This window comes from Lepisosteus platostomus, chromosome 22, assembly GCF_059453375.1.
Source record: "Lepisosteus platostomus isolate fLepPlt1 chromosome 22, fLepPlt1.hap1, whole genome shotgun sequence".
In the NCBI taxonomy this organism is placed as follows: Eukaryota; Metazoa; Chordata; class Actinopteri; order Semionotiformes; family Lepisosteidae; genus Lepisosteus; species Lepisosteus platostomus.
The window spans coordinates 10,066,274-10,093,506 of NC_142632.1; the positions used below are offsets into that span (position 1 = coordinate 10,066,274).

Genomic DNA, 27,233 nt, shown 5'->3' on the forward strand with positions numbered 1-27,233 from the left:
TACATCAGCAAGAAAGCTGAAGAGAGACAGTGTAAAGGCCCGTATGCTGAAGTTGTTGGAAAACAGCATCTGTGAATCTGGGCATTTCTGATACTCAGGACTGACCAAAGAAACAAGATAAATAAATGTCTGAACAAGCAAGCAGATCCATTAAGTCATCAATAGGCACCGGAGAGGGAGAGCTCCGATAGAATGAGAAGCAGCAGATACAGTGTGCTTCCAGGGCTAGGAACTACTGGTTTCCAGAATGGCTCAGAAGAGAATTAAGTACCGGGTAAATATACACCACTTCCCCCACAGTCCTCCAAAATTACAGCTACTGTAATGCTTACAAAACAAATACGGCTACTGTAATGCTTACAAAAACAGCCATGACAGTCAAAGGTTTTCAACAGCAGGGGCTCTGTGGCACTTAAAGGCACAAACCATCTTTCAGAAATTCCAAACCCGGAGACAACTTTAATTCTATGTACTAAGAATTACAGCAAATCATAACGATAAATAATAATTGATGCTTCCAATGTTTTATTAAGTGTGCCACAAATCAGTTTATTTTTGCTTAGTGCTTATTATTATTTGATCAATTTGATACATTTCATATTAGCAGTGGAGGTGGTAAAGAAAGGGTGGAAATTATGTAAAGCAGACTGACTCTCAGTTATTTTCCAAAAGTGATGCAGTTCATGCTCAGATGCATATACCTTCTCCACCTAAGCAAATTCAACTTTTATGTCTGTCTCATAACTGATGAAACTGCCATTCAATAAGAGGCCTGAGAGCCTGCATACATTTCAATACATTTCAACCCACCTAAAGGAGCAATTCTGTCAGGCTCACAGCAGAAGAAGCATACCATATTCCAACATGCTTGTCAAAAGAAATGTTGCTGGGTTTGAGGTGTACCATAATAAATCTTCACACAGGAGGTCAGTCCTGAAGACAATCTGCTGTCTCTGAGCAGTCCATGTGCCACAAAAGCACCAGCATGTAGCCACCCCTTCTTGATTTTACAATTAGCTCCTAACAATTCCTGGCCATTTTAGAACCTCCACTGAGGAACGCTGGCCCACCGCGCTGCCTACACAAGCAATATTCCTGTAAATGTACACAGCCCTGGGAGATAAGAGGATAATAAGGTGACGGGCAGCAGATTACCACTCTGCAGGATATCTTTCTGATTGGCCTGTGACAGCGCTCTGTTTAGGTCTTCAAAACTCTGTCCTTAAGTGACAAAAAAAAAAAACAGTCTAAAATTACCCACGACCATGAAAAACATTCTCATGATGAAGTACCTGTTTACTCTCATCAAAAGTCATTGTAAGTTTTCTATATGAGAATCAGAAATGATTCTCAAACAGCATATGCCCCTGAAAATATGCGACAGTGGGGAAAAATATTAGTATAATGCAACGCTCCAGACAGTGATTAACCAGGTCCCAAAGCCAACCAAACGATACAGTATCTTCAGTAACTGCTTTTTGTAACTCAATGATGTTGGCATCCACAACTCTATAACAGCGCTTATGTATCAAGACGAAATTGTGGACAACTGAGAAGGACAACACCCCCTCAATTCCTACAAAGAAGAAAAATTAGTGATGGGAACCCCGCCCAGGAATCTACACAACAGTCTTCAGACACTCCCAAAAGGCACCTAGCAACTGAACTGAACAAGTTTTGGTCTGGGAGCCTTTGGTTCCTTGAAGAAAAATTTTATATTGAGAGAGAAGGTGACTTGAAAATACAGCTTTACAAACCTCCTGCACTTCATCGTGATTTTTTACTTGGCCACTGTCACTTATTTGTCCAACTCCCTCAACCTAGTAATGCAGTCTCTGTAGCTGTCTGACAGCGTTCAATTTTAAAAAGTGCTTCTTATTATCATTTCCTTACTTTGCAGGGGTACTTTTTTAAAGATCTTATTCTTATACTTTTTCTTGTTGGGCCAGAAGCACTTTCCAGCCAACAGAATCTCAGAGTTTATGTTCTCAAGCATTTATCAGCACTAATTCACTGAATGCCTTCTTCCAGTTTGGAGATTTATAATAATCTATTGTGGCCCCACACAATGTAATTGCTCACAGGGCAGTATTTTTATATTGTTCTTTCATACAGCGAAATTAAGTTACAGTGCCAAACCACTTGTTTGTACCCTTGCTTACTGTTTAATGTCTTACAGACAGGCTGCATGCTGTAGTGATGACAGAATACGTTGCTGCAAGTGCTGAGGATCCCCAGGGAAATCACTGAGCTACTTAACTGTGACAAAATGACCAGCCTGGCCCCGGTCAGCCAGGAGCAATGCAAAGCTGCCCCTCTCTCTCTCTCTCTGTTCATTTGCCGATCAATTTTTCCTGGAGAACTAGGTGCACAGAAACTAGATCCACTCTTTTCCATCTGCTCCCCCTTCTCCTGCTCGTGGAAAAGGAGCTGAGGAAATCCTATCAAAAATGTGTGCATTACTTTTAACTCCACGATTAAAAAAAAAAAGTCTATATAAAAATATAAAAAGCCCAAATTATAAATCTAATTTGTATGTAACACTGAGATGTGTTGGTAGTGGGTGAGTTTTGGAGATGTTTTCCGTTTTCACAGTTTTTTTTAACAGGAAATCATAAAAAAACAAGATGTACAATGAAACAAAATTTCTTTTTTGGAAAATAAATCATTGGGCAGAAATAGTTTAGCTCAGTTAACACTGTTTAGCCTTTGAAACATCCTCGAGATGGGGTAAGTGGTAGGTTTCTGCCACTTCTGAAATCAGGCAAGGCCCTTGCGTTACATGGGTCTCAACAAACACCTCTGTCATGATGAGTGGCACACAAGGCACTTAATTCTTTGATACAGCAAAGCTGCAGTTAGAGCAAAACTCCATTCCCAGTCATCCCTGCAGTCAAAATGACAAATCTGACAGCCCTGTCAGATTGCACGCAGTGGAGAAAAACTCAGGGGTGGCATCAGATCACGTAAGTGGCGTGTCCCTGATGCCAGAATCTGCAAGCTCCAAGAATCTGTCTGGCATGCAAGCGTGTGTATGCTCACTTAATTCTGCAAACACATCATATTAAATTGCGGTTGATCGTGTACATTTTGCATTGCAGACTAGACTTTAAACAGAAAGTTAATACAGCAGCGAACAAAAAGCCAAGCAGACCAGCGCTATTAATTTAATCTTTTTGTCTTGTCATTCAAGTTGCCGACATGCGTGATTTTAAGCATTTAATACAGCAACGGCTGTAGGACTGTCTTCTCCCCATAGCAGGAATTCATAATGAAGAGAGTGTGCAGAGAGGGAAATAATGGTAGCCTGTCTCTTGTAATTATTACAAAGAGATACATCTCTCAGGAGGGTAGCACTCACAAGCATCTCATATCTGACACGGAGAGAGAAATGATTCGGACAAAGCAGCACTCAAAGAGACCTAAAGCAGCTGAACAATTTCACAGCTAACTGGGAAAATCTAGTTGATCAGAATGAGGGATCTCCCCATGACCACTGATTTTTTTTTTTATCCAAGTAAAGAAGACATGTGATATAAGCATAAGCAAGAAACCTGAAACAAATATCCGACGTTTTGCAAGATCAGTAAAAAGAAAAAGAATAAGAAAAACTTAGGGGGGAAATTCTTCACCAGCTGGGGCTGAGCGAACATTAACTCTGAATCGACTGACTGGGCTTTTCCTGTTCTGCTCAAATCTGGCTTGGTGATAAACACTGTTAATACTACAGAGGAAGTCATGATGTATTACTGACATAAGGAGCAAATTTAACATTGAAAAATAAATGCTGTTGTCATATCCAAGACATAGGCATGTCCCCAGCAGTTCTAGGGTCAGTGATACCTTTAATGGAGAAAGAGCAGCTTCAGAATCTGTGGCAGTGCCACAATAAACACAAGTTTAAATCGTTGGCATTATACCCGATTAAAAATCTTTTTCAACATGGATCTCTTCTCTATAGTATACTGGGCACAGAGGAAAAAGCTGATACTCTGCCAATTTTCTTTTTCTAAACACAAGTTAGCAACACGGTGGAGTGGAATGGATTCACTGGCTTCTCAGAACATTCCTTCCTTCAGACCGATTTTAGACGGGTTAGGCGCTGAAACTGGAAATGACGAGCTCGGCCGGAGGGCACGTGCTGAACACGGGAGACGGAGGCAGAAGCACAGAGCGGCCGGAGAGACTCACAGTGCGTGACCCCGGCCAGAGTCTGGTAGAAGGTGGGCGTGTCGCTGTCGTCGGTCAGGGTGACGCACACGCCGCCGGACAGCAGCCAGCGGGAGAACGTGAAAGCCTCTTTGTTTTGGAGCAACCAATTCTTAAACTTCTCGTAGTTCACTCTCTCCCCCTAAAGAAAGAAAAAGGGGGCAGATGAATACAGAACCAGTGAAAGGACAGGTACACCAAACATCCCAAGCCGATTCAAAAAGTAGATGCATCGCATTTCAAAGCTTACGTGCTTTGCGAACGCTTTTTCTATAAGCGAAAGGAGCTTCATGGAAAGATGAGCCCCCCAGTCACAGTGGGGAAAGACAGTTACATGAGTGACAACAATGTCCTTATGTCAGGGAGACAGCATTGTGTGATAACAGTCCCCCGTGTCGTGTCTGTTAAGCCTTCCCCAAGAACTCGTTCTGCGTTTTCTGGCATGTTAAGTCAAAACGGTTATTAAAAAAGGAAAGAAGGCTGGAGATGATTCTCTGTGAATTAGCAACCCCTGACTGCAAGCAGGTGGGCTGTGTGACCTTTTCATAGACTAAAACGCACAGAATGAGACCCAACAAGTCTTTCTAAAACCATACTGGGTGATCATATTGTATGGAGGTGTTTCGGGAGACTAGTAGAAAGTATGTCAGAGGTGTATCAGGTGGGTTTCCTGGCAGCTACTGGCAAGGAAGGTGAAGGGCAGAATCCACTTCTGATTGGAAATTAGTGTCCACACAGCTCGGCTTCAGACGCACAGAAAGGTCCGAGCTCACACACGCATGCATCAGGCAAAAACAGAAACAGTGGTGAGTGATCCGCTTAAACAAGAAAAGCTCCTGCTAATCCATTTATGAGAAATCCACGAACAAATTAAGCAACCTCCCAAGTTCAATAATTAAACTTCTTACAGTCCGATAGAACTAAAGTAAAATTATAATCGGTTATTGAGAAAATGCTGCTGAATTGCAAACCAAAAAACTTCAATAGACTTTTGTTTTATAAAGAGACAAAGATATGGGCACTTTCACTCTCGGCTAGTTAGCAAAGGGATGTTTTATTCATTTTGTTGACAAAACACCGCACAAGCTGTGCCCGAAGCCGAAGCAGAAGCACATTTTTAAAATCATTTAATTATATCCAATGTAATGATCTCTTTCACTGCAAGAGCTTCAACCGTGTTAACTTGTGAAGCAGATGACCAGAGTTTATTTTAGAAAATAAGAGGCTGGTGTTTATGCAGAGAACTATGGTTATTTGGGTCATGTTTTGGAAGCTAATTCACAGATGTTTCAACAGACAGCTTGCTTGCAGTCTCAGATCAATATCTAACTAGCAGGCAGATGATCAAGTTGTGCTAAGTTACCCCCTCTCATGTGGCCTTTCTTAAACACACGACAGAGAGCACACAGCATGAGAAACACTATCCCTGCAAGCAGCTGTAGAAGAGTTTCTGCTGGTAGCAGTGACAGGTCAGGATTTAACGTAAACTGAGGAACCCAACGAGAGATGAGGAGCGCGGGCAGGTTATTGACAACGGCCAGCTGACCTCTGTGAAGCACTTCCTGAGCGAGGGCGGGACTTCCCCGTCGACGGCTTGCAGCATGCTCTCCATGTCCTCCCGCACCACATAGCTGCCCGATTCGTTGGCAAACAGGCTGAAGATATCTGAAACAGCAACAGCAAATCCCCTGCCCGCATTAAAAACACACCTACTGCATCTCATCTCATCATCAGCTCATTTACCTGATGTCCCCCGATCTGTGCATTGAGCCCTCTTGAACAACATTCCATTTGAATGACAAATGATCCATGTGAAATTTTTAAAGGGATTACTTTTAACCAAAACTATACTGCCTACATTGAACATTTTTGTGGCTGAAAAGTTAAACGTCAGCAAAAACTGGTAAGAAAAATTACAAACTAAAATGTGCTGATTGAATACTTGAATACAGAATCCTTTTGCAAGGCACTGTATGTTCCTTCACTGCTGTCTTTTCGGAGGTCAATCCGTCTTGACTTTGAACTGACGCTTATTTAAGCCGTATTAATAATAAAGAATAGTGGAGTCACACTCACTGACTCATGAAGAAAGAAAGAGAATGAGCTGGTTCAGAGGATACCAACCTACTGGCCATCTCTGAGACCTTCACACTTATTCGGCTTCTGCCTCATGACAAATGGGCACCAGAGGAATCACCACATTTACTATTCTGAGCTCGATGGAGCTTAGCAGAAAACCACATATCGAAGCCAATAACAGATAAATTGCCGTGTGTGACCTTGGCAAAACATACATTTGTTTTTAAGCAAAGCAACTGCAGACCAATTCTTTGACTCGATAGCAAGAGCTTCAGATCTGTGAGCTGCGAGTGGAGACATTTCTGTTCCTGTATTTCACTCTATCTTTGCTGGGCTGGATCCAGTAAGTTGGAGGGGTGTCAAAGGCTCTCCTTCTTCCAAATCACCCCCACCCCTGCTGCTCAACAGATATCCACACGAGTAGGTCAAAGGTCATGTGTTTGGGACGCCCCCCGGTTATGAATTTTGAGGTTGCGCAAAGCACAGAATGCAGTCCAGCAGAGGAAATGCATTCCAGGCTTCCTAACATTCCAATAACATTCTGATGGGAGCAAGACAGGGAGACCAGCTGGCTGGCGGATTTTGCAAACATCTTGTTTAAAAGGTTTGAGTGCTTTCTGTCTCTCTCACTAACACCTGAAAAAGAAGCCCTCGCTGGTGAGCCTTTCTTTCTGCTTTTCGGCACGGAATTAATCTTTATTTGTATCTTTCTCAACAGACATGACAATAGACAGTACGCAAGAAAAAAAAGTATAATTTAAAGCAGCAGGGAACGTAGAGACAAACAGCTCTGAGGTTTGTCAGCAATAACTGCTGGTAATAAAAAAGAAGGATCACTCATACTCACATTTGGCTTTTTCTTCATCTCGGCCTCTTGTCAGTAGAACCAGTCCCACAATTAGATTGTTAAAATGTAGGCCTTTCGAAGTTCCTCCGAACGAGTTGTAGATTACCTAAAACAGAAAAAAAAGTTACTTGCATCCCCAAAAGCACTTTAAACTCACAGGACAAGAACATTCCTTATGAAAAGACACAATGAGAAGGTTAATTAAATATTTGGAAAAGAAAAATAGAAAAGCATTCAAGTACCTTGCCAAGATAGCATGCTTTTCTTTTGAAGTTACTTGATGGCAAATTTAAAAAGTTGACAACATTTTTTGAAAAACGTAACGCACAAAAACATTTTCACAATTTTGTTTTTCAAAAGCAGAATCAAAAAAGGAATGCCACTTGCGTATGGTAATATTGAAACCACAACAATAAAAAAGTGTTAGTCGTTAGTAATTATTTTTCCTTATTATGCAACTGCTGGGCCTGATAACATTCGCCACTGACACCTTCAGTTCTCTCCTCCAGCACAGAAGATAGAGGCTCAGCTGCTGTGAAAACCAAAAAGCTGGCAATATATCACTGAGCTGTTTCTATGAGTGTGCAGTACCAGTTTAAAAAGAGGTGATTAATCAATGAGCCGTTGTTATTACCGGGGTTGAAAGTTAGTAATCTAGAGCTTGCAGGCAAAATATTTAACAAAACTGAAACTTATATTTAATAGCCAAAGAAGGCCATTAACGCCAATTAAATCCAGAGGTTTCATCACAGGTGCAGAAAGGTCGAAGGCAATTTTGAAAGACTGCTGCAAGCTTCCAGAGGTTGTTCTGTGCTATTTAGAGTAGGCTCATGTCTTGCATGATTTCCTTTAAAATGTTCATCTAAAAAATAAAGCACCTTATAAGACTTCCCCTACAAGATGGCTCCTCTGAAACATTGATCTCTGTCTCCATCGCTCTTCCACAGCCTCAAAACAGACTGTGATGATCCACAATCAGCAGGCTGGGAGAGACAAACAGCCGGTGTCATCAAGCTTATTTTCCTTTGGAAAATGGGAACATAAACTTCAGCCTTCACAAACAGCTTTCATTTTTAATCAAAACACACTGCGTTTATAAATAGCCTCCTGCAGGAAAAGGCGATGGGACAACTAACAGATGTACCTCCTGGCCATGCTGTCCGGGACAGCACCATCTGAGTCTGCGTGTGTTATAATGGACTGCAGCCTAGCTCCATGCTCAGTAGATCTGACAAGATGTACTCAAACGTCAAAAGAAAGCTACTCCACTCACAACTGCAGCAGATTCACAAAATGTATCCCCAGGAAAATGGACGCTTTCTTTTTTAACACTGCACAGTTAGGTTGTCATCAATTGCTACAGAGATCTTGACACTCCTGGCCAGAACCACCAGACTTGAATCTCTCCATTCATCTTCGCAAAGTGTTGTGAGTAATGTTCTCTCAGACCATGTACTACCTCTGATGGACTGTGTTGGGTTGTTGAGTCTTGCACGGCTGCACATTGCTTGCTGGGAACAGTCTAGATGGGAAACGACAGCGCTCTGACCTAGTACAGTACAACCTCTAACAAATCATTTCATGGAATGAAATGCTGTTCCCTGAAGGCTTCACAGCTGAAACGTTGTGTTTTCTCTCTTCTCTTTTCAGCATGGATTAAACCTATTACTTGTTCCTTTGCAAACTACGCATGCTGACGCAGCTACCCACCTGAACTACAGGGCCCACTGGTTCCTTTCTGTGCTTTCCTTTCTTGATTTTCGCCAGGTCTGACATTCAGAAAGCCATCTCTCTCACCAATGATGCGATTTAGTACTTTTGCACATCACACATGTGTCACAGCCACGAATAATCAATATATAATGCTATATAATAAATCAAAATAATGCCAAAAACATATCAATATCCAGAATATGTATACTTTAAGTGAATATGAAAAACAACAGTTGCAAATGAGAGGAGGCCTTTTGGAAGTTAGTGGCTAATTGATGCAAGGCACACATCCAGCTGTTAGCTGAAGAAGATGTTGTCTTCAACCGCACGGCTTGGTAGCTTGTGTAGCTCCAACAACCTTTTCTAAAAGCACACATTGCCAAATCTATGTGCTGTGTTGATGCAGTCCTAGCTAAACAGAATTATGTTTGTAAGTCAAGCAAAAGATGCTTCCACAAAGTGCAATCTCAGGGGTATGTACTGTCTATAGGCATTACAAATGTGGGGTATACACCTTAGGGGAAATATCATGCAATTTGGGCTGTAATAAATGTACAAAGTTATGCCTACAAAAAGGATCCCAGACACCAAAGTTAAAATCTCTCTCAAAGGCTGTGGTTGCTTCAGCCTGAAAATATGCAAAATAGAGCAGATTAAACAATGTGCTAGTTTTAGGTAGGTGCAGGATACAAGTACAGAAAACTGCACATAGAGGTTTGTGGCAACAGATAACATACCTTTTCATGCTAGCAATAAAAAAGGGCAAATAAAATTTCAATTTTTTTCTGGAATTTGCCTGTCTGCACGTACCAGTATGAACTACAAAGACGAACATTATGACGTAAATCCTACAGTAAAAGGTAAGGTGTTACTACTCAGAGGAATGGATCAACCTGGAGCAGAGAAGACAGTGCAGAAATCTACACAGTTACACTTTGCATAACAAAAAAACTGTACCAAACCATCTAGCTAAATAGCAAGAAATTATACAGAAAGCATTGGAAACTGATCTCTGGAGAATAACATTTAAATTACTTGTATGAGGTTTAATGTACCGACTAATTTGCTCCCAGGTGTTCCACCAAATCATGCTTTATACATCATGCCTTAGGCATGACAGGTAATCACATCCTGCTTCCTCTTGTTCCACAGAGTAAAAACAAGCTCTGTAATACATTCCTATTGGGTTGCTCCCTGCCTAAAGCATCATTAGGCTTTAAAGGCAGAACATCAAAAACGATTTAAAGAGTTCAATAGTTGCCTTGAAGGGATCAGGGATAAAGGTGTGGATTACAAAGGTGAAACTGAACCTTCTTCTGGTTCAAGGGGCAAGTAGAATCACAATGAGCTGTACCAGCAGCCCAGTCAATCAGTGTGCACTATGGTGATTTAAGAGAGCTGACCAGTACTGAACCAGTTCAAGTTGATGATGTCATCCCATTGAAAGCTAGACTGTACTGAATTCTTCCATAACAGAAGACCTGGTGTGGCAGAGTATGCTGTTGTCTTGGGAATGAAGCTTTGGGGCTGTGAATACTGTAAGCCTGCAAGAGACCACCTGTGATCAAGCCCTGGCTTGGAGCAGGGCAGGGCAGGGCAGAGTTGCCCCCATCACACGTCACGAGACCCATGCAAAAGTGCACCACTACACGACATTTCAGATTTACAAAAGATTACAGATCCAAACTGAGCAGCACAAACATCACTCTGCTGGCACTGAAACCAAGGATTTTTAATTATTTAAAGACAAACCTTCAAATGCAGAGGAATACCTTTTGTGGTAAACATTTTCAAGTTTTACTTTACTTTAATTTCTAAATCACCTGCCTAAAATAATGGAAACCCAAACAGTAAAAAACAGTATTTTTTTTACATCAGTGTACTCAAATATAGCCCTTCTGCAGAACGTTTGTCAACAGTTCATTCCTTTGATAATGGGGAAAAAAAATTGAACTGGAAAAGAAGTAGTCTATCTTTTCATAACAGCAGCGTATCGTATGCAATTTCGGGCACAGATCACACACTTTTCTAAGGAACTCATTCACTTCCTTTCGGATTGCTTATTGTAGATGCGGATAATATGCTCTTTAAGTGAAAAAAACATTATAGTGAAGGACTGAATGCATTTCAATTGTTTGTATTATTTTAAGGAAAACAACAGAGAGTGTGACTTACAGGTAAATCAGGTAAAATAAATTCTGACTCAATGTGTCTTGACTGCAGGATGATATGACACAAATTGTGTTACATTGGAAAAGGTGTGAAGACTTGTGTAGATAGGTGTCTACAGGCACTTCCTGAAACCGAGACAGAAACATGCTTAAAATCTTTAGAAGACATTCCTGACATTCCAGGAGCCTCATTAGTGATGACAATTAATTACATTAAATTACACTAGTAAATCCCCAGTTTAACAGACTTCACTGTACTGTACGGAATCTACTAAATCACAATTCTGTCTGTAAAATCAAAAATGTTGGACAGCACAACTAATAAAACAAAAATGTAAAAATAAGTACTACAATTGATTCAAATTCAGGAATATTAATGGTGCCCTATGGGTGTACTGTAGGTTGATGCTTACAATGCGTGTTGTTCTCGATTCATGTTTTAGCAAATTATATACAGTATGATACACAAAATAATGAGTTTATGTATTTATGATAATAAAGGCACAGCAACAATTTTCATTTTTTTACTGTTGATTGTAATTATTAAAACAATAAGTCAAAAGATCCAGAAATGATATATACAGTATATATAGTATATATAATTTCTAATATAATAGAGGACATTCAAAGGACACGCTTCATCCCCATTAATCCATTAAACTGAGGGTTTATTGTACATTTCCATTGTGTGAAGTTTTAGTATTTGTAACAGACAAGGATATAATTATAATGTCTTGTCAAGTGGTTTAAAATATTGGAGTTTGTTGCATATGAATAAACAAGTCTATTGATATACTACATAAAGCACACAGGAGATTTACAGTTTAGGAACTGATTTCCATGCCTGTAAATATAATAAAGTGTAGAACTATGCTTTCTCCTAAATACAGTGCATAATACAGTAAATACATTCCATCCATAGCTCTGGCTTTTGACAAGTTTGAAGAGTAATGAAGCAAAAACATATTAAGGATCAAATCATTGAATCTACTGAATTTCAACTGCAGTTTGATTCTTGGTTGCTGCAACAGACAACGGCAATAAAGACACTGAAAATCCAAATGTTCTGAGTGAAATCTACATGTATATTTCTTTTAAACACCGTAGGACGAGTTTAAAAAGATAACCTATCGAGTTGATTGAGGAATTGCGAGAACAGTTCCTTCCAGTGCAGTGATGAACTGAGGCAGGGGAGTCAGATGTTACCACAGAACCAGGGATGAATGACTCCAGAGCAGCAACCTGCCAGTTCTGTCAAACAATTGGTCAGTTCAGTCACCTCTCAGCAAGATTCAATTTACTGACGTGGCCCACATTTGTCCCGAATGCAGTGAAAGCAATCCTAATCCAGCGGCTGCTGCCTGCCTCTCCTGACAAACCGGGATCACGATGGATTTTTAATGCAGAGCTATCCCGGCTTACGTTGGTTTCAACACAACGGAAAACTGGCAGTGCAGGAATTGCAGGGACAGTCAGACAGAAATCCCCACTAAGAAAAAAAAAGAAAAAGCCTGCAGAAATTCCCAAATTCAGCCCACAAAGCAGAGGGTTTCATCAGATGCAGAGAACAAGCAACAGTAATTCCGCCACACAAGAATACCAGCAGAAACAAATACAACTAGAACAATGAAGTACTGGAATTACAAAGTTGCCAGACAGGTTATTCAACATTCCTAGTGCCTAGTACAGATTCTACGCAGCAAATTCACCGTCATTAACAGACTGCATGGTATAGGGAAAGCAATTTCCTTTCCAAAAGCAGAGCTTACTTGACGTTGCTTGGTGAAATTACGAGGCTTGCAGCATATTGCCATTTCAATTTGTTCTCGTCTGTTCTTATGTGATTAAAGAAAATTTGATGGGGGGTGTGGTAATGTTCTATTGTGCTGATGTAACGGTGACAAACACTGCCATTGAAGAACATAGGATCTGTAAACCAGTAAACTATATATTGTATGCTAAGCCTTCAAAGTCTCGATCAGCTATTTCTATAAATGCCTGGAAAAATTCCTCTCTAAGCCTGCAGTCCGGATTCAGCAGGGAGGTAAATAAGTGTCTTGTAAGGCTTCTGCTTAAACATTCCTGTCTGTCAGGACATATAAGAGAAGTACTCAGGAACAAAATCTAAGGTCATATTTCAGAGAACACTCCTTCTGATTTAGCAATACTAGGCTGTAGTAGCATACCACACGAATTCTCTATGTGGTACAAAGGGTATGTGTAGCATATACACATTAAGTGCATGTTCATGCTTCCTGTAAGATGGCAAAAGAAAAGGACCAAGCTTGGAAGGCTGGTATAAGGAAGAAATTCACAGAAAAGCTTACACCCAACAGTGAGTCAATACGTCATGTGAATTTGATTTTAAATTTGTTGATTGAAGAATAAAAATCACTACAGTATGTACACTTCTAAAAATCCAAATGTAACAAAAATGCATAAAGTAGAGCACCGACTAGATCAAGCAACTGTAAATAACACATACATTTCTGAATACACAAGGTTTATAGATATTGTCATTTTATAAATATGCTGAATTTACGTTTAACAATCCTCTGATGTTTTTCACTCATCTGGCTGTTCTGCATAGCCACCCGACTAGGAAAGGAAAGCGAGACAGTTTTATCCAAAGGTATGAACAGAAAGACAGTTTGAAAGACCAACTCATACCCGGGAGCAACAACTGTGAATGTTAAAAAAAAACTCTCAGAATATAACGTCTCCAAAATCACCGTTTGAGACTGGCAACATCTGGTATCTGTAGCAGAGTTCCACAATAGCAAGAAAATAAAAGACATGAATTTGCCATATAGCAATTAACGTACTCCTCAATCAAATGGGATAAAGTTATGAAGGTGGAGGAAAAACAACTTTTCACCATCATGCAGTTAATGGCAGCACGATGAGAAAGTTGAAGTTCTGTGAAGCAAAGAAAGAGACAAACTTGGTGTCCTAATTAAAACTGAGTGTCAATAAGATTCCAAACTGTACCAGGATATTTTAGCCAGATCCTTGGTGCCTCCTGTCATGAAGATGAATCTTGGACTCAAACTGATTTTATAACAGGATAACAACACAAAACCCTGAATCAAACACGATGACCAAATGCTTGGGAGAACAACATAAAAGTACTTGTGCTTGGACACGACAGAACTGAAGAAGCAAATCTCAAGTGCAGGTTGTGCTGGAGAAGGTCTGCATGAAGGGGTGGTGAGATATCCCTTATAAGCAATTAAACGGACGGTTATCCAAGTCAAATAGTTCACAAAATACTGATTGCCCTGGTTGAACATATTTGAACGTCACACTTTTAGAAATATATGTAACATACAGAAACACATACATAATATCTCTTTTACATGTGTTCCATTTGTAACACAATACTGTAAAGAAGGCGGCTCCAGGGCCGAAACGTTGTGTTTTCTTTCTTCTCTTTTCAGCATGGAGTAAACCTATTACTTGTTCCTTTGCAGCCTACGCATGCTGACGCAGCTACCCACCTGAACTACATACTGCTGTGTACTGAAAAGTGACTCTGATTTTTTCTTTCTATTTAAAAGACTACTATTTTTTTGCCCCGCAAATTTACATATCTGCTCATATCAACCCCTTTAGGCTAATAGTTTTGAGTCAAGTCGTTTATCCCATTTCTGCTGAGAAATGCCTGAGGGGAGGGAGGAAGACTAAATGAATTCTCGCAGTTTCCCTCTGTTCCTACAAACTTCCAGAGACAGAAGAAAGTCAGATCTGATGAGAATTAATGTACTGTGCATGGAAGATCTCTATGATTCCTGCAGGGCTGTAAGAGCTGGGAAGGGGGCTCAGGCAACTGCTGACAACAGGGGAAAGTCCCAAGGACTGGGATGTCAGCTTTGGCAGCAGGAAGAGTATAAAGACAAGGGTTCATTGCATTCATGTCTGGTGGGGGGGTAGACACGCGTAAGTTATGAAAATATGTGTCTGACCCTGTCATCTTTTGAACTTATATGACATTGCAAAGATATGTCTAAAAAGGATGCCTCACAGTGTCTATGAATGCCAAGTAAGCTCCAGCACAACGAAACTGAAATTTTCAGAGCGTAATATACACGTCCATTTTAAACACAAAAGACAGTCTGTTTGCAAATTTAAGGCTTTTATCTGAGGTGGAGCAATATGATCAGGAGACGTAGGACCCTGGTCTTATTATTTCGTTCAGCGAGCATGCGTTCATCCAGAGATTGTCGCTCAAATTTTCACCAATGTTAAAATGTTACATGTATAATATTTTAAGATCAAATCACAAACTACCCCGGCCAGCGTGACCTTTCAAGTATTACAAGCTCTAGGTGGAAGCACGGAATGACTCATTTCTAAGCTTGAGCTCTCTCTGTATTTCTCTGGAAACGACAACCTCGGCTCTAATGAGCTGCATCATTATCTCCCAGATACTACTGTCTTAAAAAAAAGTGCAGCCCTTAATATACGTTATTCTCCTTCTAAATTAGGATCAGTCTGCATCCCCAGCTGAAAACTGATGGGGAGATGCAGACAGAGTCCTTATGGTCAAGAGTAATGAATTGCGAATGTCACTTACCTTTCCTTTCAGGCAAACAAGCATGACTGTTATGGTTGAAGCAACAATTTTCACCTTAAACTTCACTCTGCTCTTACTGGGTTTAAACTGTCACATTACATGAACACTCAGGATTTTTGTGAAACTAAACTAACTGCTTCCTGGCACCATGGAAACAGCAAAGACCTGAAAATGGGATGATTCCTTTGGGTGTGCTGAGAAATTATTTTGTCAGTTCAAACTAGATTTCTATATCTAATATGAAATCACAATCTATATACAGTTGTTGATATAACGAGTGGCTGAACTGTAATGCTGCCTCTATAATATTTCTATAAGTGGAATGAAAGAGATTTGCTTGAACTGGCCTAAATGAGCTAATACATGGCTGTCAATCCTCAGCACTCCAGCAGCAATAAACTCTCCAGGGAGATCATCACCAGAAAGCACTTGTTCACCTTCACTGCTTTAAACCCATATGGATACATTAATAATAAAAAAGACTGATATAAAATTACTAAATTTAAATGTATGTCATTGAAAGAAAGGGGCAGGTTGTTTGTGGATATATATAATATAGCCACATACATATATATACACACATCTCTCACTCAGCCACCCATGCACCTACACAAAAAAAGAGGAACAATTAGATTCCCCAGCTGTGAAGGTTATAAAAAAAACTGAATTATACATTATGCCTTTTAGAGATTCTATGTTTAGATCAAGAGGGCTGCTACAATTTTCACAGGCTTTAGCAGCGGAGCTAAATAATTAACGTGCAATTGCAATTTGAAAAATGATTACCACTGACGAGAGAGACGGGAGAGGCGGGGTGGAGCTGCATGATTTTGGGACATTATAGGCGTCATAAAGTGACTTACCTCTGCGACCTTAGGCGGCATCCCATCTCCCAGCACCTCTCTGAAGAAGCACTGCTGGGTCATGTAGCAGGACAGGCCGCTCGTCCTCCTGAAAGCATCCTTCAGCCGCTTGAGCTCGACATCGGTAACTGCGGAGACACGGCGACAAACAGTGAGGCCTCAGGGAAAACGGTTCTCCACACAAATAAACCGATACGCTTTTAGAAAAGAAAACACAATGGTGCTTTTTTAGTGACATGTTGAGAAAACGCCCTTTTTTTTCCCCAAAAAAAAGTGCCGGAACAGCAGTGACCCTCCAGTTGGCAGTCTCAGGCTACCATGTTAGAAATGTAATAATTCAAGCACCATCTGTGAAGATGCAGAATTCACCCCTCAGTGTGTTGAACTGGTTTACTGGGAGGGACGCACAGCGATTACACACACTCCTTGGCCCAAACCCACTTGGCCGAGAGACGGTAGTCTGGTGAAGAGGATGAAGCAATTTGAGCCCCTGAGAAGTGACAGGTCTGGGGGTCCTCCAGAGTCAAGAGGGCAGATTTTCCGGGTCCGAGGCACAAGCCACAGCCGATCGTCCCTCCCAGACATTTAATTTCCAGCCGGGCCTCCCCGAGTGATCACAACCTCGACCAGCTGCCCAGTGCCAAATGGGGCATTTACAGGAATGCTTGCAATGACAGCCTGTGATATTCTCTCGCCTCATCTCTCTGCCCTACATATTTGTTTTCACTTTTCAGCTATCGATGGGGCACCAATGTAATTAGAGCCAATTTCAGTGGCTTTTTAAAAAAAAAAAACGCTTGAAAGCTCAGGTCTCCGACATAAAATATCTCATAAAACAGTTTCAGTTTAATTACAGAACTCGCATCTATTTGGACTGCCTTACCTTGAGCCACTGGGTTTAAATTTAAAAAAACAATGCTGGAACCAATTTAGTTGACAAAATCAAAAGGTATATATTTGTTTGTCCACCGGTGCCATTAACAGTATGGTAAATGGGGTGTAAAGCACAAACCAAAAGCTAAAGACAAAAACCACAAGCTATACCTTCCTGAGATACTACAGCTTCCTAGCTAGTGCCAGACACTTAATTAACTCCCCTACCCATCATTACAGAGCAATGGGCACCAGGATCTGGGCACAGGACAGGCCTGTTTGCTCTGCCTATGCACAACCTCTGATACTTCATGTTCAAAAGCAGTAAACCGTAATTACGCTTCCCCCAGCTGTAGAAGAATCATCACCCTCAGGAGAGCCCATAAACCAATAAAGACCTTCCCAGCACGATCTGGGTTAATGCCCTCCTACGTCTTCTTGGGCAAAAAGGGAAGCAAGAAAAAAAATGACATCAGCTTGAATTTCCAAATAAAAAAAGGCTACTAAGCTGCTCTAATTCTTCTTCTTCAAACTGGCAAGAACACCTTAGCAATGTCAGACACAAATGTCTTATTTTAAGAAACGCACCGGCTGCGTACTTAAAAACAAATGATGACAAGCCGAAGCACAGATTCTCAACTAGCACAACGTGTCGGCAAGGCGCTGCCATGAAGAGAAAGCCATCACAGAAATAAGAACGTGGGACCAGCTCCAATCGAATCTAGCATCTCAATAACTTAGCACTAATTACTGCCTGTGACTGTTTAAGATGTATTGAGTAAAGTTAAAATTAACTATAACAAACAACAAAAAATTCAATTAATGGCCACTTTGATTTAATGGCTAATATTAGAGTGTTTGTTAACTTGTCAGGGTAAACTGAATAAAGAGGCTTCCTTGCAGAGCCGATTACACGCTATGAGCCAGGCGAAGCAGGCCTGAGCCTGTGTCATGTTATTAGCCCACGCTGGCCAAGACTGCCCACATGGTGGTCCAGCAGGGCAGGGCTGGGACCCTCCTAGCTCTCCCGAAAGCCACAACTCCTGGGCTACGCTGGGCGCCCGCTGGCTTGTGGTGACATCAGTGAGAGTGTCTGGCATGGTCAGGCTCCCAGTGTTTCAAACGACCACTGGCTATGAAGGTAGCGTGTCTGAGGAGCCTCGTTCTCACCAGAGGCGGGAGTGTGAGAACCACTATGACATCAAATTTGTTTTTTTCCAAGCACTGTAAGATTTCACCCAAGGTCATAATGCGATGATAAAAAAAGTGATTAGTTACTCGCGATGGACAATGTGAACCTGTTTGGCCTCATCTGATCTTTACTTTTCAAAATCTATTAAAAGAGGTGTGATCCTACATTTCACTAAAATGCATGTGATCACTAGGTTTTTCTTTCTTTCTTCTTGAGAATGCAAAATAGGTTAGGAGTTGATTTATTAAGTCTGCACAAAACTATTAATAATCATTTATACTTAATTTGTTGCTACATTTGTGCTCCAGTCCTGAGTTAGTGCAGCTCAGTGTTAATGTGTGTTGGACAAGCCTTGTAGTCTGAGCTCTGTACTGTGCCATGCCAGTTTTGTATTAAGAGAGGGCAGGCTGTATTGGAGGGAACTGCTTTTCATCAGTTCTAAACATTCCCCAAAGAGTACTGCAACATTACAGCATTGTACTTTGAGGAAAAATAAGGTAGCTTCTTCGGGGCTAGGAACATTAAGAGCACATTCATTGTAAGACACATCACAGCAGGACACAAAGCCCAGACTAATTTGTGTTGTAAATTAAAAAAAGAAGTCTGAGATTTACAGCAACAGCAAAGGCGATGCAGAAGCCCGTGGCTGGTTTCCTTACTGATTATTTTTAGAAATTGCACAAATGCAGTTGCAGAATAACAACCTGGCAGCTTATCCAATTAAAAATTAAAAGCTGGTGGGCAAACAGGAAAAAAGAATGCCTTCCCTTTGCCCGCCCTTGCCTGTGCCCGGAGAAAGCAGCAGCTTTTGTTGTGGGAAGAAGCCGAAAGGAGGTTTTTAAAAGCTTGTCAGGGTCCTCGAACCCCTGACGCTGTGCTCTCATGCAGCCCTTCCAAACAACCACAGGTGGGCAGGACTGCACTGACTGCACACAAGGTCCGTTTCAATCCCAAACACAGCCAGGAGCAACAGTTCTGGTAGGAAATAAAAACCCGCAAGGAAACAAATTCATTGCACTGATACCCCAACATATGGAAGTGCAGAAATGGGTGTCTGAAATTTACTGGATGTGATTAAATCCCCTGAGTATTTTTGGGTTATGAGTATGGGTTTCAGATCACAAAGCACAAGACGCTTAAGAGAGGCCTGCTCTTTAGTTTTATTGAAAGATCTGGTTTGTACTTGATGATGCTGCTCAGATTCAATGCCCAGTTGTGCATCTGCGAATGCTACCAATTTAGTTTTGGAAACAATGTTGCAGCTGGAAAACAAACCAGAAATAAATATATAGCTGAATAATGAATGAATCCTATATATCTGTTTGGAGATGCATTTATGAACTTCAGGCAGTGAATAAGAAAAGAGAAGTAAGGTGGAAAGGCATTCGATGTTGTCTTCTTTATTTATAGGTTTACATTCAGACACAACCCGTCTACTTCATTAACAGACAGAAAAGAAAATACATGCATATATTTCCAGTAGTCGTAGCTACACCCTGACATTTAAAAGCACACGTGATTCTAAAGAAAAGATAAGCTAAGCTGCACGAAAGTTCAGTCCTATTCATACTTCTTGGAAATAAAAGCACAATCATGGGCACCGCATGACTGATAGGCTCTAGCGAAATGTACACAGCATCTAACTTGAGCAGAAAAGCTGAATTCCGATAAATGAAATACCGTGGAACACTGGAGCATAAAACTGAACATACATACATAAGATACAAGTGTCTGACAGGGAGGACTTAAATCCATCCTACAGACTTGTCAATGGTTCTCTTCCTGGGCAGATAAATCTGTATTGTGTCTGATGGAAAGGACCCCAGTGAGGAAAATCAACCAGGAGTGGTAGGGGAGATGGAAAAGACAGAATATAAAGTTATATCAAAGATAAAAAGCCAGCTAAAGAAAGGTATGATACTCAGCATTGCCCCCTCCCAGCTCTTGGACCCTGGTTCTGTTCCAGACTGCGGTGCCTCCCGTGTGGGTTTTAGAGGAGTGACTGGTGGGCTTACTGGTGTCTCTAAATTGTGTGCGAGTCCTGCAGTGGATTGCTGTCCCATCCAGAGTGTAGTCTGGCTGCAATCCTCCACAGGACTTAGCAACTTTCTGATAATGGATGCATGTATAATAATGTTCTTTATAAAGGCCTGTGCAGCCTATAGTAGATATAGCCTATAACATGCGTGTAGTATTGGTGGAATTACCTAATGAAGTTACTGTGTCGTCTCTGTAAATGACTTTGTGTCTTGAAAGGCGTTCTGCTAAAGTTTAATAATGCCCTTCGTTTGCCTTTTTAAAAACGAATCACAATAGTTTGATCTGCACAACCTGAGCCCTGTCCCTGAGAATGTTATTTTAAAAAGGATGAAGAATGCAATTATTAAACCCATATTTTTAAAGTAATTCCTGGCTTCCACGGCTCACAGTGGGAATTGAATGAGTTTAATCATTTCTGCATCTGCACTTATAATCCCCTCGCTGAAAATTTAATCGAAAACAAATTAAATCTCATAACTGAAAGTCAAAAGGACTGCTAACTGCTAATTGCACACAGAGCAGTTCTGCTTCAATTAACAGCCAACATCACAGAATTATTTAATCGCAGATGGAGACAATATAATCACTTGGACAGGAATGTCCTACACTCTGTCTGTATACCCCAAGCAAACATTCACCTCTTCCTTTTTATTTAAACTGTATTGGATTTTGTAGTGGTACAGACCAGCTGCAATGGCAACAAAATGCATCTTCACATTATATATACATTTTACTGGGGGGCGGCACTGTGGAATAGCAGTTTGGGCTCTGATTTCATTACCGGTGGGCTGTGGGTTCGAACAGTTGTTCTATCTTTGCAGAAGTATTTTACCTTAATCCATCTCTCAACATGCTCAATGCTACAAAACCTCATGCAAGCACTAAGCACAGCAAAGACATAGCAAATCAAAACGTTAATGCTCTCTGTATTGATCAGAGAACAAGTCCATATTGCTGGGGACAGCCTTTAAATAAATACCACACACAACAGACAAATAACAGAGGACAAAGAAGGAACTGAGAGCTATATCATTTACAAGAGTACATGATCAATTCTCCATCCTTCAACAGAGAAGCAGCAAATTCATTTTTAAACAATTCATTTTTTTTGTCCCTTTAAATGAAAACCTGTGGTAGCAATGCAGTGGTTTGGTTAAGCTGAGCCTAGAGAAATTCTAGCATTCCTCAGAACACAATACTGTAAACCCTTGGTTTAAAAGACTCCGCTTTAACGGACTTTGGATTTAATGGGCAAAATCTACTGAAGACGTTTTTGTCTGTAAAATCAGAAATACCGGACCTTCCCTGCACTATTGATGCAATGCACAAAAATTAAAACAAAATAAAAATAAAAATGCCAAAGGTTTAAAATTAAGAACATCGATGGTGCTGTACAGGGGCAGGTGGATTGCTTACAATGGATATTGTATGTTTCAGAGGCTTTAGCAACAACAACAACAACACCAAACTCATATAACATTGGACTCTCCACTCAAAGCACTTCACAGGTGTGGACTCCCCTTCACCATCACCAATGTAGCACCACATGGATCATGTGACAGCAGCCAAAGCTCATTTTAAACTGTATATGTATGACACATGAAATAAAAAAGCAATTTTCATTGACAGTGCCGATTGTGATTGTTAAGAAATACCCAGAAATAATTGATAGAATATACATTTATTTTATATATTTTTGACTTAATGAGTTATTGGGCTGAAAAGGGTCTGATTTAACACTGATGTAACAGACCCCCTTCCCCCTATTAGTCAGTTAAACCAAGGGTTTACTGTATACTTTAATTCAAAGCTAAATACCTTTGATTCAAGTGAATCATATAAAATGCACAAAACCGACTTTTCAGTTGTCACTACACTCCAAAAGCTGTGTGGTTTGGGCTAAAAATAAAATGGCAAGAAAGCCTACAAAAAAAAATCACATAGCTGCAAGGTGTGGTGGATTGCACAGAAACCTTTTTGAAGCTTCCTCTGGCAGTACAGGGGTGAGAAACATAAAAGCCTGTGGCAGAAAAAGTACAGGAGGGCTCTGGGGGACAAAAACACCAGCCACAGTGCTGAGACACAAATGAAAATACATACGAAGGCACTAAAACAAAGCCTTTCAGATGTCTGAAACACTATGTGTATTGTGATGCTGTGATGCAATGCATTTGTATTCCAGGACACCAAGACACCATATATGCAAATGTCTGCCTGCTTTTCCAGTGCACAAGAAGAACAATGACGTTAATTCTGCAGACTTAGCCTATCTTCTCTCGCCTTTTCCATCTTTAGACTACACAATGCTACCACTGACAACCCATGCTTGACAACACTCGCACAAGAAGCAATTGCGAGTAACAGAGAGGGCGTAACAATCCAAGAACTTTGTTGCAAAAATGAATTTGTGAGATCTGAAGGTATCATTAAGTAAAATGACAGGGAGGACAACACCCCATCTCTTGTGGCTCGTGGAAATTTAAAAACTCAGTTACGACCATTTAAATTTAGCTGAATGAACCTACAAATTAGGATCAAATTTAACCTGAAGACAGAGTACAGATTTAAACACATATCCAAACTTGCTGAAAGAAAGTGTTCACATCTTAAAATAAATCACTGTAAGATTCGAAAAGTTCCGTTGCTCTAATTTAGAAATTAAATTCATACTTAAATACTATCAAATTTTAGTAAACAGACTGTCATGTTTTTTTATTTACATTTCCTACACTATGTGTAAATGTCAAATTCTGTTTACATACAAAATAAATGTTCACAGAACAAGAACTTCACACAACATTTTTAATATATCACATTCCTAAAAACAGACCCTAGACACATTTGATCAAGTATACTCATATCTGTTATCAGATATATAAAGAATAAATTTAGTGTACTTTTTATTTCAGAATATAATATGAAATATAATTTATTACATAATATCTTTACTTGTAACAAACAAAATGCTAGTTAACCCCTACATTTTATTAGGTAGCCATTACAATAAAACTGTTCATGATTTTAAATTTTCTATATCTGTTTTATACTGTAATTCTTAACTCTTAAAGAGAAAACTGAATAAAGCTGATAGCACACTATACTTATCATCCTAAGTAAGCACTAACACTGACAATCATGCAAAACTTTCCAAGCAAACCATATTCTCTTTGTGTTTCCTGCATACACACCTCATACTGTGGATAAGAACATCCAAGGATCTGAATTGGGAAAGGGCACAAAAATACCATGTTTTACACCAATGTGAAAGGACATTAGCTAAAGGGAAATTGTTTTCTTGATCAGAAATAAATACAATGTATGCACACAGCAGACACAGAGAAACAGCTGAATGTTCAGGTACTTTGCTCTTCAGCTTGGAAAAACAGCCAGAAAACTGTTGACACAGCTTTCACACACCTATTCTATATCTACCTGACCATGATATCTGAGCAGGCATGCAGGTAAAACTACACCATAGCTTTAACTTGATTACTCATATCAGCAGTAGACTATACCTTGCAAGTTGTCATAATGGGTAAAATTTAAGATCTGATGCTAGAACAGTGCTAGAACACCTTGCAAGCGCTAACCTTAAAACTAACCCCTGTGAGTTTGCTCAACTGCAGCAAACTCGACTCTCGCAGTACAGTCACCTCTCAAAATACACAGAAGGCTCTGGTGACCAGAAAGCAGTACAGGCTTTAGGTCTCTGTTCAACAGCACAGGTTGAAACATGAAATTACTAGGGAAAAAAAAAGGATAATGTCTGCACTTTCATTTGTGTCTCCCCATCCCCAAGAAGTTTTTAAAAAAGAGTAAATTTGCAAATGAGCAATAGCGATATGATCAATGCTAGATCTTTTTTCCCTGTAGGACACCAGGTGTAAAACCCCTGCAAATTATTTGATGCGTCATCAGCCACAAATGCAATGAAAGAGAAGACAGAACTGCTCCTGTCAGAGAACACTTCCCCCTCAGGGGCTTCCCCACACAGTACCGTGTGCTGTAGCAATTAACCAGACTACTTAATCACTGGTGCTGGTCTCTAATTGGCGTTCACATTGGAAATGTAGAGCTCGGAAGAGCCCTCCCCCCAATCCTCTCCAATCCTAACCACCTCTACATTTTTTTGCAGACAATATTTATTCAAAAATGCAAAGTCTGCAAAAGTTCAAAGCTGCAGTGGTACTTGACTTAATTCAATATAATTGTTTGCCAGGGACTATGTACAATACGTTCTCATTTAACCCTCATAAACATTGCACTGCTTAGAAAAGAGTAAAATTACCATCATTACTACTGAAATCCATTTTTTTCCCTTTCTGCTCTGTACTAATGTAGACTGCTTGCTTCACACAGAAATCAGCTAGTGTTTGCAGGAATGTTAATTTGGGTAGATGTGATAAATGAGTCTGGGAGACGTCTTTAGCAAAAGCCAGAATGATATTTTCTCTATCACATTGTCTACAGAGATTAGAAGCAATTTTTTTTCCCCACTTAAATATCTGGTTTTCAGCAGTGAAATTATATAAATGCAAGCTATTACTTATTTCAGCACTGGCTCAAAGTTTAATGACCTGTCCTTTTTGTAGATAAACAGCTCTGATTTATCATGCCGTTATTTGGTATTACATGCCAAAGTGAGTCCTGATTGCTGCTGCTGAAAATGACAGGGTTACACCAGTAAACAGACTGGATTACTGGGAAGGGAACTGAAGTCTGTGCTAATAGAACGTGCCTATAAATACTGTCGTACAGTAACAGTGTTGCGACACATAGATACTCATACACAGGCACAGCATTTTTTTTCAAATGATTAAGTAATGGATAGTAAGAGAATGCAGTTTGCAAAAATGCAAGAATAATAACCCCATTAGATAAATAACAAATACAGTTTAAACTAACTTTGATGATTGTTTTGCTGTTAACACACCAGAGAGCTCTGCAGTTCTGGTGTGCATCATCATCTTGTTCACACGCTCTTCAGAGGTGCCCTGCTTGCACTGCTTATCTGCAGATGACAGATCTCCGATGCACACACCATTGTGGATTAGAAAGCAGAGGGTGTTGAGGCCACTGGCCACTATTCCATTTAAAATAAAACAAAGTGAGAAGTTCTCATTTCAAGGGGAGTTTGTCAGTCGGATGTCCAAGCATCCAATCTCAAATTTTACCCATTATGACAACTAAGGGCTTGTCTCAAGTGCAGTGTCAATGCCTTTCATAAAGCAGAAACTGTAACACAAAACACTAAATTAATCTGCTACTGAAGACTTCCTTGCAGTAAGGCCTTGATACAGTGACACCACAACAATGCACCCATACGGGCGTTTTGAAAGGGCTTTCAGTCTGCGTTTGGTGTAACTATTAAAAACCAAAATAAACGTTAAACGATCATTAAAGAAAGTGCTGTTTACGCTTTAGGCGTGCATGACAGGGGCGATCTCTCGCTTTCCTCCAAAGGTCGAGATCTGGTAAATGTCCTGTACCGACCTGAGCTCCAAAGTAAAAAAAGGCAATCTTCCTCTCCTAAATTAACGATTATCCATCATTATTGCTCGCCACACACAACTACAGGGCACACACGTTATCGGCGGCCTGGCTTCATTCCTGTTGGTATTCTGAGCCTTATTTGCTAATGGGTTGTGCCGGATCACTTAAGCTGCTTAGTACTACAGTGTCACATTCCGATAGCGGAGCTCGGCCTCGGCCAATTGGAACAAAACGCAGAAAAATAAACAAAAAATATTCGCTTCACCCCGGATCCCCAGATTCTCCCCTGCCCCCCTCCTGCTCCTCTGTACAATTCTGCTGAATCGCGGTTCCTTCGGCTTTCAGAACCCAGCACCTCAGCGACCGAGCGCCCCGGGCAGCTTCAGTACGGACACGACACTTGTCAACACCGCCTCGCCTCCTGCAGCCCGCCTGGGAAACCGACAGCGCTCCAGATCCCCCCGCAGCCGTGCGGTAAACAAGGCGAGCCCCGCTTGCTGTCACTGACCGCAGGGTGTTCAGTCCCACCTTCTCCAGCGGTAACAGCACTCACCTCTCTTAACGGCCTCGTCATACGACAGGAACCCTATCCGCGACTCCTTGGCGCCCATGTTGCCCTCATTTCACAACAATGCGAGATATGATTCTGTAGGGGGGACCCGGTGCCTGCTGCCTGTTTTTTTTCCCCCTGGTTTGTCGTGCGCTCGATGCCAACACCACCGTAGCCTCAGTGTTTTCGCCGAATGACGCTCTTCCTCGCCGACGCCTCCATACTTGGTCACATGACCGAACCTAATGTCGGGTCACCTGACGAGGTAGGAAAACAGCTACAGCGGCACTGCAGCGCGCAGGCGCCGGGCGCGAGGGCATTGACTGCACCGCTGGCGCGAGCGAAGCGAAGATAATGGATTTCTCCTGCATCAATAGCGCTATAATAATAATAATAATAATAATAATAATAATAATAATAATAATAATAATATAGTGTCTTCAAAATCAACTTCTCAAAGCTCTTAACAGTAAGAGAAAAAAATCATGTGAAGTGCATCACCATGCTTGATACTCTTCTGCTTTCTATTATGTATTTAATACATACTTAATAATATCTCATAACTTTAAACTATTTGCAGACAAAAGGAACCAACCGAAAAGCAAGTAGGAGCGAAATAGTTATTTA

General features: G+C 40.7%; 1 protein-coding gene across 5 annotated transcripts in view; it reads right to left on the bottom strand.

Annotated features, from left to right (window-relative positions):
- Nucleotides 1-26,861, bottom strand: part of usp32 (ubiquitin specific peptidase 32) — a 55,177-nt gene extending 28,316 nt beyond the window's left edge. For 4 of the 5 annotated variants that reach the window (XM_088616485.1, XM_088616484.1, XM_088616483.1 and 1 more), the window contains exons 1-5: nucleotides 26,610-26,861; nucleotides 16,459-16,586; nucleotides 7,136-7,241; nucleotides 5,756-5,874; nucleotides 4,192-4,351 (exon numbers count right to left, since the gene is read on the bottom strand). In XM_088616485.1, coding sequence (XP_088472611.1) covers nucleotides 4,192-4,351; nucleotides 5,756-5,874; nucleotides 7,136-7,241; nucleotides 16,459-16,586; nucleotides 26,610-26,667 — 571 coding nt within the window. In that variant the 5' untranslated portion in view covers nucleotides 26,668-26,861. Of the gene's footprint in view, nucleotides 1-4,191; nucleotides 4,352-5,755; nucleotides 5,875-7,135; nucleotides 7,242-8,013; nucleotides 8,033-16,458; nucleotides 16,587-26,609 lie in introns of those variants that run through there. The other variant, XM_088616486.1, reaches the window with a different exon arrangement.
- Nucleotides 26,862-27,233: the final 372 nt, after the last annotated feature.